At 59.7% G+C, this 12,091-nt stretch overlaps 2 protein-coding genes across 4 annotated transcripts; one reads left to right on the plus strand and one right to left on the minus strand.

Annotated features, from left to right (window-relative positions):
- The first annotated feature begins 2,094 nt into the window (after window positions 1–2,094).
- On the plus strand, window positions 2,095–5,362 carry NTMT1 (N-terminal Xaa-Pro-Lys N-methyltransferase 1). 2 transcript variants are annotated; one of them, XM_041406945.1, is made up of 5 exons: window positions 2,095–2,192; window positions 3,167–3,217; window positions 3,983–4,185; window positions 4,349–4,601; window positions 4,972–5,362. In XM_041406945.1, exons 3-5 carry the CDS (start codon window positions 4,024–4,026, stop codon window positions 5,226–5,228), a joined length of 672 nt encoding a protein of 223 aa, XP_041262879.1. In that variant the 5' UTR covers window positions 2,095–2,192; window positions 3,167–3,217; window positions 3,983–4,023; the 3' UTR covers window positions 5,229–5,362. The 2 variants fall into 2 exon arrangements, with proteins under 2 accessions (XP_041262879.1, XP_041262880.1); XM_041406946.1 differs by lacking the exon at window positions 2,095–2,192 and adding an exon at window positions 2,220–2,411.
- A 711-nt stretch (window positions 5,363–6,073) lies between these two features.
- ASB6 (ankyrin repeat and SOCS box containing 6) lies at window positions 6,074–11,211 on the minus strand. Of its 2 annotated transcripts, none has more exons than XM_041406943.1 (7): window positions 11,172–11,211; window positions 10,093–10,273; window positions 9,518–9,699; window positions 9,049–9,155; window positions 8,631–8,739; window positions 8,055–8,141; window positions 6,074–7,886 (listed from the first exon to the last, which is right to left on the minus strand). In XM_041406943.1, the coding sequence occupies exons 2-7, from the start codon at window positions 10,203–10,205 to the stop codon at window positions 7,207–7,209; spliced, it is 1,278 nt and encodes a 425-aa protein (XP_041262877.1). In that variant the 5' UTR covers window positions 10,206–10,273; window positions 11,172–11,211; the 3' UTR covers window positions 6,074–7,206. The 2 variants fall into 2 exon arrangements, with proteins under 2 accessions (XP_041262877.1, XP_041262878.1); XM_041406944.1 differs by lacking the exon at window positions 11,172–11,211 and adding an exon at window positions 11,055–11,171.
- Window positions 11,212–12,091: the final 880 nt, after the last annotated feature.

The raw sequence follows: 12,091 nt of genomic DNA on the forward strand, positions 1-12,091 counted from the left end.
TCAGCCACATTCTGTTACCTTAACGAAATTAATAACAATAATAATATAAAAGCAAAGGAAACATTTGCAAACAAGATCTGCCCCTCAGCTAAGGCAAGTTTCATTGTAACCTGAGGGGCCAAAGCAGAGCCCCAGCCCCTGGAGGGGATGGCAGCACCATTCCCTTCCTGCCATCATGAAGGATTTTGGCAATAGAGAAGGATGGAGGAGGTGGCTGGGGCTTAATGGAAAGAGTCGTCAGGAGCCCCAGTGCAGCTCAGTGAAATAAAGGAGAAAAGTGCCTTTTCTTGGGGAAGCAGAGGCAGCAAATACTGCAGGCACCATGGAAAACATGTGGCATGGATGGGATGCAGGTGCCCATTGCCTGCTTGAAAACACAAGTGACAACTGGAGCAATGCAATGGCTGCTGGCAGCTTCAGTGAGGGGAAAACTGGTGGGTTTGGGGCATTCAGGTGCCTGTGCATGGGGACAGTCACCCCCATGCACCTCCCAAACACCCCTCCTGCCTGTGAGCAGCGAGGTGCCACCACCCTGTGCTCAGTGTCCCCTCCCTGGTGACAAAGAGCCTTGTTTCTTTAAAACATGAAAAACAAACTGCAAAAAGCAGTGCTTTTTGTGCACAGAGATGCTCTTACTGTGTCCCCTGCTCTGCAGTTGACTAAACACACGCTCCTGGTGTCAGCACTGGTGTGACCAGCTCAGGTCACTGCTGTCCCCAGCACACTCAGACCCTTTCACAGGGACTCAGGGAGGCCCAAAACCTGTCCCAGGCTGATGTTTGTTTGCCAAGATGTGGGGACTCCATCTCTGCATATGTCCCATGGCAAGGGGCTCTATCCCTGAGGCCACATCTAGGTTGTGCCATGGATTTCTGGATGGCCATGGGCTGAGCAGCTGTTTTGGGGACAGCAAGACCTTGTTTGGGCCATGAGGACATTTTGGGAGAGGTAGGTGCTGGGAATGGGCCCTGCTCCCCCTGTGCCCATGCAACATTGCTCCTCTGGCCACTGCCCTCTGACAGCTTTGGGTGAATTCCAGCAGATTTTGTCCCTACAGGTTTTGTGCAACTCTGTTTCTGGGGAGGATGAGGGAAGGACTCAGGTTGTAGACAGCAGAGAATCCACACCAGCCGCCATTCCCCACAGACACAACTGTAGCCAACCCAGCGTTGTCACTGTCACTGTCCCCACAGCAATCCTCTTCCAAAGGCCTTGGGCACCCCCAGGTCCCGTTAACCCTGTCCTGCTGGGGTGGGGGTGCGGAGGGGTAGTGTGAGACCCCAAAAGGGGATGGTGTGAGCTGCACTGCGGAGGGGACACAGCTGCGCCGAGCCCTCAGGCCTCAACTCCCCACGGGCCCGGCGGGAGCAGGCAGAGAGGGCACGGAGAGCTGGGGGCGCTCGGAGCAGCGGGATCAGTGCCCGCACTGGGCACAGGGTGGGCACAGGTACGTGAAGGGGCATGTGAGGGGCCAGGGCTGGAGGTGTCAGTCGGTACCGGGGAGTGTCGGTGCTGGGTTCTGTGGGTGCCGGGCTCTGTCAGTACCGGGTGTGTGGGTGCCGGGGTGTCAGTCGGTGCCGGGTGTGTCGGTACCGGGTGTGTGGGTGCCGGGGTGTCAGTCGGTGCCGGCTGTGCGGGTACCGGCTGTTCGGTGCCGGGGCACAAGCGGGTCCCGCTCCCCTCAGGACGCACCGAAGTTCCCGCGGCGCAACGGCGGGACAACAGCGCCCCCTGGCGACCGGGACGGGACCGGGACAAGGACAACGGCGGGACAGGAGCGGCAGGAGCAGGAGCCGGGACGGGGACACGCGGGCAGCCCGGCCAGGATACCCCCGTGGCTTCTTGTTCTAGGGACCCCGGTCCCGTCACCCCGGTGCCTGCCGGCCGGGCTCCCTTGGTAGCCTGTCCCTCAAGAACCGCGCGGTACCCGCGGGCTCTCCTTGGGCTGCCCGGTCTGCCCCAGTCCTCCCCCGTCTGTTCCAGATCTTCCCAGTCCGTCCCAGTCCGTCCCAGGCCATCCCACCACTGACCGCCCCCGGCCCCCGGCCCGGAGCGCCCCCGCGCGGGCAGCAGTGGGAGAGCAGGGCAGTGCCCGCCGGTGGCGTCACGGTGACGTCACGGCCACGCCGCCGCCTGGTTGGTCCCCGCGGCCGCCCGTCCCGTGGGGGGGCAGCGCGCGGCCGCCGCCGGAGGTAACGGGGGGGCCCGGGGGTCGCAGCCGCGGCCCGAGGGAGCGGCGGCACCGGGCACCCCCCGGCACCGCCCGGCACGCCTCTCCACGGGCCGCGGCCGCGAGGGGGGCCGGGAGGGGCCGGCGGAGCTGCCCGGGCCGGATCCGGGATAGGGCTGCACCCGGCGGCCCGCGGGGTCCGCAGCGCCGCGGGCCCGGAGCGCGGGGGGGCTCAGCCCCGGTGAGCGGGAGGCGAAGGGGCCGGGTCGGGCCTTGCAGCGGGGACCGCCCCCTCGTACCGCATAGGGCTGCTGTGACAGCCCCGGGCCCGGGACGGGACCCCCGGGCCCCCAGGGCGGCACAGCCACAGCCCCTCGGCTTGGGGACCCCCGTCCCCTGCCGCTCCCCGGGCTGCCAGCGGCCCCGGGGCTCGGGCCAAGGGCCGCACACTGAGGTGACCCCTCCACGCCGTGTGACCTTCTCCCCACGGCTGCGGCGTCCATGGGGCGAGTCCTGGCCTTCGGCTGCCCGCGCTTCCGCGGGCCCCCGCCGCGTTCCAGGGGCCCCTGGGGCGGCAGGAAGGGTTCGGGTTCAGGTTTAGGGTCGGGTTAGAGGGGCTGGGTGCTCTCTGCCTCTGCTGGTAGCCTGTGACACCCTGAGAAATGAGTCACCAGGGACTCACCAAGCCAAACCCGGGCCAAGGAATGGGGTCACTGCCGGGAGGGTGAGCCTGAGTCCCACCCTGTGAGACCAGACAGGAGCACTGCTCAAACTGGAGCGCAGACAGGAGCACAGAAAGAGAACCCTCCATGCGCTGGCTGTACTCGTGGCTCAGCCTCTGATCTAAGGGGCAGCAGCAGCTCCTGTCCCCCAGCCTCCCTGGGAGTGTGCCTGTGGGGCCAGGTGTCTCTTACCTGTGCTTTCCTGGGGCCATGGTCACACTTAGAGGACTAGAGGGGTGATTTGGCACTTAAATCCCATCTTCTCTGCTCCTAGATCACAGCGTAGACCAGCTCCTGAGCCAAACTGGATTTCCACCAGTGACCTGTAAGTTGAGATGCCATGTCCCCCTTTCCTGTCCCTAGGCTGTTCGAGGCCACGTGGGGCCACCAAGCCTGTCTAAGCTGCCATAGAAAAGGTTTTGTGTCTAATGGGGTATTTGCCAGCAAATTCAAGCCATGAACTCTATATATTTCTTTATTTGTAAAGGTGTTTGAAGTCCTTGAATTTACCCTTTGGCCACCTTAAATCTAGTTTCTAATCCCCAGCACAGTTAATCAAATCCACAGTGGTTTGAATTATGAGATGCCTGGGGGGGATTTATAGCTTGTATTGCTGATTATACCTTGACTTTATTATATTGCAAATATCTAACTTATGGTCATGGCTGAGATTTACAATCCTCAGGTAGGTGCTCAGGATAACTTTTAGCAACTCGAGATGTAATTGGAGGTGACTGATGGGGTTGTCGCCACACATAAACATGGAATCTGTAAAATGTTAAGACAGGGAAAGGAGAGGCAGAATAGGTGAAAAGGGTGGGTCAGCCTTAAAATATAATTGTATAATCGCGTGTATTGCTGAGCAAGGCTTTGCCATGCCTGTTCTGGCTGAGGCATCTGCCCAGGGAGGGGTTTTGGGCTTGTTGATCTCCAGAAAATACCAGGATTTAGATATTTGTTCCTTCTTGCTCTCAACTGCAGGTTTTTGTAGTTTGCAGTAGCCCTGGGGAGGGGGAAGGGGTGATAAACAGGTGTGGGGTGCTGGCAGAGCTGACTCATTCCTCGCTGGTTTGGGCTTCTGCCACCCCAGGGGAGCAGTGAGTCCCGTGCGGGCGCGTGCCCTCGGCCAGCATGACCAGCGAGGTGGTGGAGAACGAGTTTGAGTTTTACTCCAAGGCAGAGAAGTACTGGAAGGATGTGCCCCCCACGGTGGATGGCATGTTGGGGGGCTACGGCCACATCTCCAGCATCGACATCAACAGCTCCAGGAAGTTCCTGCAGAGGTTTCTGCGGGTAGGTGGCAGAGTTTGTCATGCTCCTAAAACCCCACCCTTCTCCCAGCGTGGAGCTGGGCTCTTCCCTCTGAATTGTTCCATGGGATGCTCTGTGTGGTTGTCCCGTTTCTCCTCTGTGGGTGCCTCGCAGTGGGACTCACCCCTCACGGTGGTTGTTGCAGGATGGCCCCAACCGGACGGGGACAACCCGTGCTCTGGACTGCGGGGCTGGCATTGGCCGGATCACCAAGCGGCTGCTGCTGCCCCTCTTCAAGACAGTGGACATGGTGGATGTGACAGAAGACTTCCTCACCAAGGCCAAGAGCTACCTGGGCGAGGAGGGCAGGCGGGTGCGCAACTACTTCTGCTGCGGCCTCCAGGACTTCAGCCCTGAGCCAAACTCCTATGATGTCATCTGGATCCAGTGGGTCATCGGTGAGGGTCACTGCTTGTGGGGTCTTTCCAGCCTGTCCCATTCCCTTGAGGGACAGGTGCCCTATGCACCTTCATGCAGCTTTAGGTCTGCATGAAGGATGAGCATCACAGCATGGGTGGGGGCCTGGGGTGGGCAGCTGTCCCCCAGCCCATGGAGGGGCCCTGTACTTTTTCCCCGAGCCCTCAGAGGCCAGAGCAGAGGTGTGGGTTGGACGGAGTTGGGTAGTGAGACACAAGTTGGACACCCCCAAGCTAAAGCTTTCCCTGCAGATGTCTCAAGTGTTTGGTTCCAGAGGGATCCCAAATGCAGCTTCTGTGTTTCCTCCCCTTGGTCACCCTCTTCCCTCTAACCCCTGCTCTGCCCCTCCAGGACATCTCACTGACAACCACCTCTCCGACTTCCTGAAGCGCTGCCGTGCCGGCCTGCGGCCCAACGGCATCGTGGTCATCAAGGACAACATGGCCCAGGAGGGTGTGATCATGGACGATGTGGACAGCAGCGTCTGCCGGGACCTGGACGTGGTCCATAAGATCATCCGCAGAGCTGGGCTGCACCTCCTGGCTGAGGAGCGCCAGGAGAACTTTCCTGATGAGATCTACCACGTCTACACCTTTGCCATGAGATGAGGGCAGCGGGAGAAGGTCTCTCCCGTGTCGTGACTCCCCTTCCAGGGGCTGGTGACAAGGACGGGACTTTGTCTTCCAAGTTGCTGCTGTTTGTGAAAAGAGGTGTTTGCCAAATACATTTTCCTGCTGTTGCACTTCTGCACGTGAGGTTTGTCGGGTGCATGTTGGCTCTGTGCCACCTTCAGGGGCTCTGGACAGGAGCAGGAGGGTCTCCCATGCACGAGGTGATCCATGGGCAGCTGCAGGTTGCTGGCTGCAGAGCACAGGGCTCCTGCTCCTGAACAGGAGCGTGGGGCACCTTTGGCATGGACTGGGCTCCATTCCTTGCTTGGGTGTTTGACCCCTTCCTGCTGCTCAGCAATGAGCTGGGTGAGACAAAAGGGAGAAGCCTCAGCTGTTTCCCTGTGGTGGTGTGGGGAGGCAACACTGGGTTCTGGGGCTTTGAGGGGGCCTCACCTCTAAACCCCTGAGCAGGTCTCGTGCAAGGGCAGCAAAAAGGGAGGAGTGTGTGACCCTGAGTTACACATCCTCCTGCAGGGATAGGGGTATCCCAGACAAAGCCTTGCAACCCTGGGAGTGCACTGGTGTGGTCTGAGCTGCTCCCAGACCCCTCCAGCCTGTCACCTCCAGCTCCATGGCTGTGACACTGCTCCCCCAGCACCCCACACCATCACCTGGCATCTCCTCTTTGGCCATATTCTCTTCATTTACCCAAGTCTGGCCACTGACCTGGCACAGCAGCGTGCCAGGGGTGAGCCCAGGTGCAGAGTCAGCTGCAGCTCGACCCTCCAGCCATCCCCCCATTCCTGTCCTTCACCCCACCTCTCCTAAGGAAAAACAAGCCCCTGTTGTTTTTATAGAAGGCCTCGTTTAATAGTTCAGTTCCCATTCCAGACACCAGGGCAGAATTTGATCACATTACTGGGGTTTTTTAAGCACCAGTTCATCAGGACACATAGTTCCAGTTCCAAATGCCAGTGAATCCCAGATACAGACACATCCACCTGATACAGACTCTCTTTAACCAGAACAGATTTTTCCTCTTCATCTACTCCATCCATCCCCCATGAAAAACAGTACAAACAAACAAATCTGTGTGGGGCTCAGCTCTGTGGCCAGCCTTTGGCACGTCATGAGGAAGCAAGTGCCTAGAAAGGGGAGCCAGGCAGCTGTGGCAAGGCTGGAACACGAGCCCTCCAGGTGCAGCAATTCCTTCTGGGAAGGAGGCACTGGAGAGTAAGACTCTGGGAGTGGTCACCAAGGGAAGAAGCCAAGGAATGGGGAAGGAGGCACAAGGCACTCAGCTGCTGACTGCCCATTCCTCACCCTTGCACAGGGAAGACACCATGATGTTAGGAAACATCCCTTTGTGTGTTTTGGAGCCCAGTAACTCTGAGATGTCCTTGGTGGATGTTCCTCTATGCCAGGATGGGGAGAAGAAACTCAGAGGGCGTGGAGCAGTCAGCCCCATTTCACTCCCATCCCCAGTGTCAGAAACCCACACTGAGCATGGAAGGCATCCACACCCACAGGACAATGCCAGACCTGCTTCCACCACCAGGACCAGAGGCAGGAAAGCCAGAACACCTCTTCCTTCTCCCAGCACCCTGAGGCATCTCTCAACTCCACTGGACACCTAAGGCACTGCATCACCCATGCATGGCAGGGCTGGGAGAGGGGACAGTCTGCCTGTCCACGCACAGCCCCCAAGCCTTTGCTTAATCTCCCTCCAAACCAGCCCCAGTATCCAGCTTCCCCATGCCCTGGAGCTCTGCCTGCCTCCCCATGACATGCCCCAGAGCAACGAGACCTTCACAAACACAATGATGTTGTGCCCAAGAAAACACCCCCAGAATGCCACAGAGAGGGACTCCATGGGCAGCACCTCCTGCTGCAGAGAAAACTGTCTCAGAGCAGAGATACGGTGGCTGTAGGCACAGCAGGGCTGTGGAGGGAGCACACAGAGGCACTGCCAGGCTCACAGGTCCTCGTGCCCAGCAGCAGTGTGGTCGATGAGGAGGTACCACTTCAGCCTGTCTGGGAGAGGCAGAGCCTTGATTTTGTCACCCACTGGCCACGGTTTCAGGCGCTGCCGGATGAACACCCTGCAGAGGTGTTTCAGTGCCTGTGGCGAGCGCTCCAGCTGCTTCAGAGAGCAGAACAGAGTCTGGACCTTCTCCCCATGGAACCTACAGCTGCTGGTGTTGACCTCAAAATTGCTGGGCAGCTGGATGGCTTGTGAACTGGCCATCATGAGCTCCAGCAGAGTCTGACCCTTCTGGATGAGGTCTGAGGAATAGGTTTCATCGTCGAAGCGACTGAGGTGCCAGCAGAGGTGCTCAAAGGCGATGTGGAAGCCGGACCAGCACGAGGGACCATGGAGGGAGCAGTTGTAGGCAGCACCTGACTCCAGCAAGAACCGCAGCAGTGGGAAGTAGTCGCTGAAGCTTTTTAAGCAGAAGTGTGTGAGGGACTCTGAGGCTGGGCACTCGCTGGGGTTGGCACCGTGGGCCAGCAGCAGCTGTGTGACACGGAAGCAGAAGCGCTCGATGTCCTCGGCCTCCTCCTCAGTGTAGCTGTATGCCATCTCTCCCAGCAGGTAGATGACATAGGTGAAGACAGTGTCACCGTCTTTGGTGGCAGCCCTGACATCTGCGCCTGCAGGAAGGGACAGAGAACATAACTGACACTGCAGAGCGTGAGGCCAGGCCAGCACCAACTCCAGCACGCCTGGGCTTTACTCTGACTCCATAAAGGAGTCAGGAAGGCAGTGCCTGGTGCTGCACAAAGATTCAGCCAGCCCAGAAAGGGGAGAATTTTCTTTACCTCCTTCCAGCAGGAGACGGATGCTGTCGGTGTTGTGGATCTGGCCACTGTCACTGCTGGCCAGGGCATGCAGCAGTGCTGTCTTCCCTGCAATGGAGCAATCAGTCAGTCACAGGACAACAGGATGACACCCCAAAAGCCAGGAAGGAAAACAATCCACCCCACCCACCAGACAGCCAAACACAGGGAGTGACAACCCTTCTTCTGGCAGAGGCTTCCACTGTCCCCGTGATGGTGGCCAGATGTGGGGACAGTCACAGGCCACATGTGCAGGGCTAGTGGTGGTCTCAGTGGGTATATGTGCCATGGCAGAGTGAGTTTTAGAGCAAGTGGGCACCACCGGACAACAGAGGCACAGCCCCACCCCACCTCCCCTGGACTGCACTGAGCTAGGTTCAGCCCTTTCACACAGCCAGCACAGCAGGAGAAAATACCGAGTGCAGGGAGGTTCCACCAGCTTCTCCCAACTCCCAAACCCGTCTGTGAGCAGGGAGCAGGTGCAGCAGCAAATGGCCCCAGCCCTGTGCCCTGCCCCAGCCCACCCTCAGCTGGGGGAGCCGGGCAGGGCGCACAGACCGTTCTTGTCAGCGGCGTTGACGTCGGCCCCCAGCTGCAGCAGCCGCCGCAGGCACGGCAACCGCTCGGGCTCCTCGCTGGCCAGGTCCAGGGGACTGCTCTCGTGGATCTGCAGAACAGTTAAAAACAGTCAAAAAACACTGCTAGATATTGTAGACTGTGTCTGCAGGGAGTGCTGCTGGGGTTTTATCTTGGCCACAGCAAGAGTGTCTCTCCAGCCTCCTCCCACACTGCTCCAAGGCAGGGGCTCAGCCAAAGAACCGTGACCTTCTGCCACAGCAGCAGAGCACGGACAGCGGGCACAGGGATGTGCCAAGGGGAAGCAGCACGGCAGGAGGGGAGCAGGAGGGCTGTCCCCTCACAGCAGACCAGCTCAGGCCTGTGGCTCAGCCTGGCCGTGCCAGGAGCAAGGCCGTACCCGGTCTCGGCGGTTGATGTCGGCGCCGTGGTGCACCAGCAGCTCCACCACGTCCGGCTGGTTGCGCAGCACCGCCATGTGCAGGGGGGTGTAGTAGGTGACGGGGTCTGGGGATAGAAACAGTCAGAGAGAACAAAGGGCTTCCCCAAAATGGCCCCAGCGCCTGCCAAGAGTGGAAGGGGACAGCTGGGGAGGGCCCTGGGAGCACAGTGAAAACAGGGCTGTCACAGGCACCCCGGGTCCTGCTGCTCCAATGGCTCCATCCTGCCAAAAGCCCCCGAGTCCCTGGTGTCCCTCAGTCCATCCTTGTGGCTGGGTCTCCACAAGGCACATCCACACTACTCCAGCAAGGAGCAGGAGTGTCTGAGCTGGTAGCACCCCCTCTTTCTGCCCCAGCTATCCCCCCCTCCCTGGGCAGCTTCTCATCTGCTGGCTCCTCCTGGCCCAGCCCCTTTCCCACCAGCCTCACCTTCAAAGCTGAGATCAGCACCAAATTCCAGGAGGATTTCTGCAGCTGGGACGAGCCCCAGCTCAGTGACCTTCAGCAGGGCATAGCTCACACCTTCCTGATAAAATGGGGAGTGGGTCTCCCTCTCCAGGACTCTTCTCACAGCTGAGAGCTGGCTCCTGTCACTGTCCAGGCAGGCAGGGCTTGAGACACACAAAAACCCAGCAGTTACTCAGTGAACATAGCTCAGGTGTGCAAGGGTCAAAGTGGAACCAAGGAAGAAGGAAAATCCCTGGTCTTCCCTCTGCTCCTGTATCCAGTGGGTCTCTGACCCACTGGTTGTGGGGTTACGCAGCAGCCTCAGGGCCTCAGCTGAGCCCCAGATCAGGCTTTGTTGCCTGGGGTCAGGCAGAAAGGGCTGTTCCTGGGGAGCCCCCACATCTCCTGTGTTTGCCTTGCTCCACCTCCACATTCCCAAAGAATGGTCTGTGGGATGAGCTGCTCCCCAGGACTGGGGGCTGTCCAACCCTGGCCACCTCCCTGAGCTCCAACCATCCCCCAAAAACACCCCGGGGTGTTTATCCCCCTGCTCTCACCTCTCCAGGGAGCTCTGCCCTTCCGTGTCAGGCGTGGCCAGCAGCCCCAGGAGCTCATCCACCAGGGGCTGGTACTCCAGGACGATCCTGCGGAAGCCGTGCAGGAAAGGCATGGTGCTCTGGCCCTGCACCCTGCCCGGGGGCTGCAGAACGGCCCCCTCTCCGAGGGGCTCCTCCCTCCCTTCAAAACAAACACGGCTTTCAGCAGGTTTGAATGCAGAAGCAAACACAGCCTCCCCCTCCTTATGTAAAGGCAGCCCAGCCCAGCGCAGGGATCTCCTCCCACACACCGATCTGGTGTCTCTGAATTATCTCCTGCACGCAGAGCTGCACCCTGCAGTTATCTGGGCACGGGAGGGGAACGCCCCGGGCGCAGCCAGGACGGGGACAAAGCCCCTGTGCCAGGAGCCCCCCAGGCTGGGGGTGCTCCCAGTGCTCTGGGGGGTCTGTCACCAGCAAAGCCCTGCCTGGCTTTTATGGGAGAAGAGGCTGGAGCCACCCCAGGGAGCACCGAGCCCACCAGATCCCTCCTGGAAGCCCCAAAATCTCCCTGCAGCCCACGGGGAGGAAAGGGCAGCAGCCCCCAGACCCAGCGGGAGCAATAACGAGACCTGCCTGAAGATCTGTAACACAGCCACCTTCACTTCCTCATCAATCTTTACTCAAGTTAAATAGTCCAATTAAGATAAGCTAATAAAGAGAGAACGAATTTGTTTTTCTGTTCGTTTTACAATGCTTTAAAGTCGGGATATTTTTGTTATTATCGGCATGTAGGTGTAAATAAATAAAGAAGAGTATGCACCACTCCTGACAGGTTGAGTGGGCTGCATCCATGTATTTTTATATGCCTTAAACGCACTCATCACACCTTTCTCTGAGGGGGCAGATCAGGCTGTAACGGAGGGGAAAAAACCCCAAACGAGCCCATAAACCTCGATTCATTTTCACACATCATCACTCACAAATCCCAACGCAACCCCCGCCGGCGGCCCCGAGCTCCCGGAGCAGCACGGGGACGGCAGGGAGGCCGCGGCACCGCCCTCCCCTCACGGCCCAGCCCCGGCCCCGCCGCCCCTCACCTGCCTGGGCACCGCAACCGGAACCGGAACGGGAACCGGAACCGCCGGGGGCGGGGCCTCGCCGAGGGCGTGGTCTCGATAGGGGGTGTGGTACAACGGGGGCGGGGCCTAACAGGAGGGCGTGGCCTCGCTGGAAGGCGCGGCCTCATGAAGCGGCATGACCGTATGGGCGTGGCTTAAATGGGACATGGCCTCAGTGGGGCGTGGCCTCAGTGGGGCGTGGCCGTGTGGGCGCGGCCAGCAGGGGGCAGCACGCGGCCGCGCGAGGGAGGGGGGAACACCGCCCCTCCCCGGTGACCCCCCCGGTGTCCCGAGGTGTCCCCAATGACCCTGGCAGTGTCCCCAAGGTGTCCCCAATGACCCCAGTGTCCCTGAGGATGTCCCCAATGTCCCCCCCGGTGTCCCCTCTCTCACGGGTGTCACGCCCTGAGTATTCCCTTCCCCGGTGTCCTCCCCCCTCCCTGCCCGAATGTCTCCCCCGCCATGTGTTCCCCTCCCCACGTGTCCCCCATCCCTGGGTGTCCCCTCCCCCGAGTGTCCCCCCTTTTCCCCCGATGTCCCCCTTCCCTCTGCAGGACCCAGCCAGGCTGGCTTTGCTGGGAGGTGGCACCCAGTGGCTGTCGCCTCCCCGGGGCTCGGGGTGACCCTCCCCTGCTGCAAGAGCTACCAGGGGGAACATTAGCCCAGGATTTATTGGTGCTATTATCATAATCATCATTATTATTTTTATTATTATTCTGGCGGAATCTGCCAGCGCGGGGAGCTCTGCAGAGCGGCAATAACTGAAGCCGCCTTGGGTTTCCTATTTACGTATTTATTTTATTCCGGTGGAGCGCTTCCAGATTCCAGCAGGCAGCCGTGGCCCCGGGGCAGAGGGGGCGAGGAGGCCGCGCCGGCTGGGCATTTTTCTGACATGCTGT

This window comes from Onychostruthus taczanowskii, unplaced genomic scaffold (assembly GCF_017590055.1).
Source record: "Onychostruthus taczanowskii isolate IOZ18803 unplaced genomic scaffold, ASM1759005v1 scaffold25, whole genome shotgun sequence".
In the NCBI taxonomy this organism is placed as follows: domain Eukaryota; kingdom Metazoa; phylum Chordata; class Aves; order Passeriformes; family Passeridae; genus Onychostruthus; species Onychostruthus taczanowskii.

Excerpts from the sequence above, each read along its gene's own strand:
- NTMT1 (XM_041406945.1), top strand. The coding sequence starts at position 4,024 with ATGACCAGCGAGGTGGTGGAGAACGAGTTTGAGTTTTACTCCAAGGCA. Across the intron at positions 4,186-4,348 it reads TCCTGCAGAGGTTTCTGCGG|GATGGCCCCAACCGGACGGG; the intron begins GTAGGTGGCAGA and ends TGGTTGTTGCAG. Across the intron at positions 4,602-4,971 it reads CTGGATCCAGTGGGTCATCG|GACATCTCACTGACAACCAC; the intron begins GTGAGGGTCACT and ends CTGCCCCTCCAG.
- ASB6 (XM_041406943.1), bottom strand. The coding sequence starts at position 10,205 with ATGCCTTTCCTGCACGGCTTCCGCAGGATCGTCCTGGAGTACCAGCCC. Across the intron at positions 8,740-9,048 it reads ACATCAACCGCCGAGACCGG|ATCCACGAGAGCAGTCCCCT; the intron begins GTACGGCCTTGC and ends ACTGTTCTGCAG. Across the intron at positions 7,887-8,054 it reads CCGTCTCCTGCTGGAAGGAG|GCGCAGATGTCAGGGCTGCC; the intron begins GTAAAGAAAATT and ends CCCTTCCTGCAG.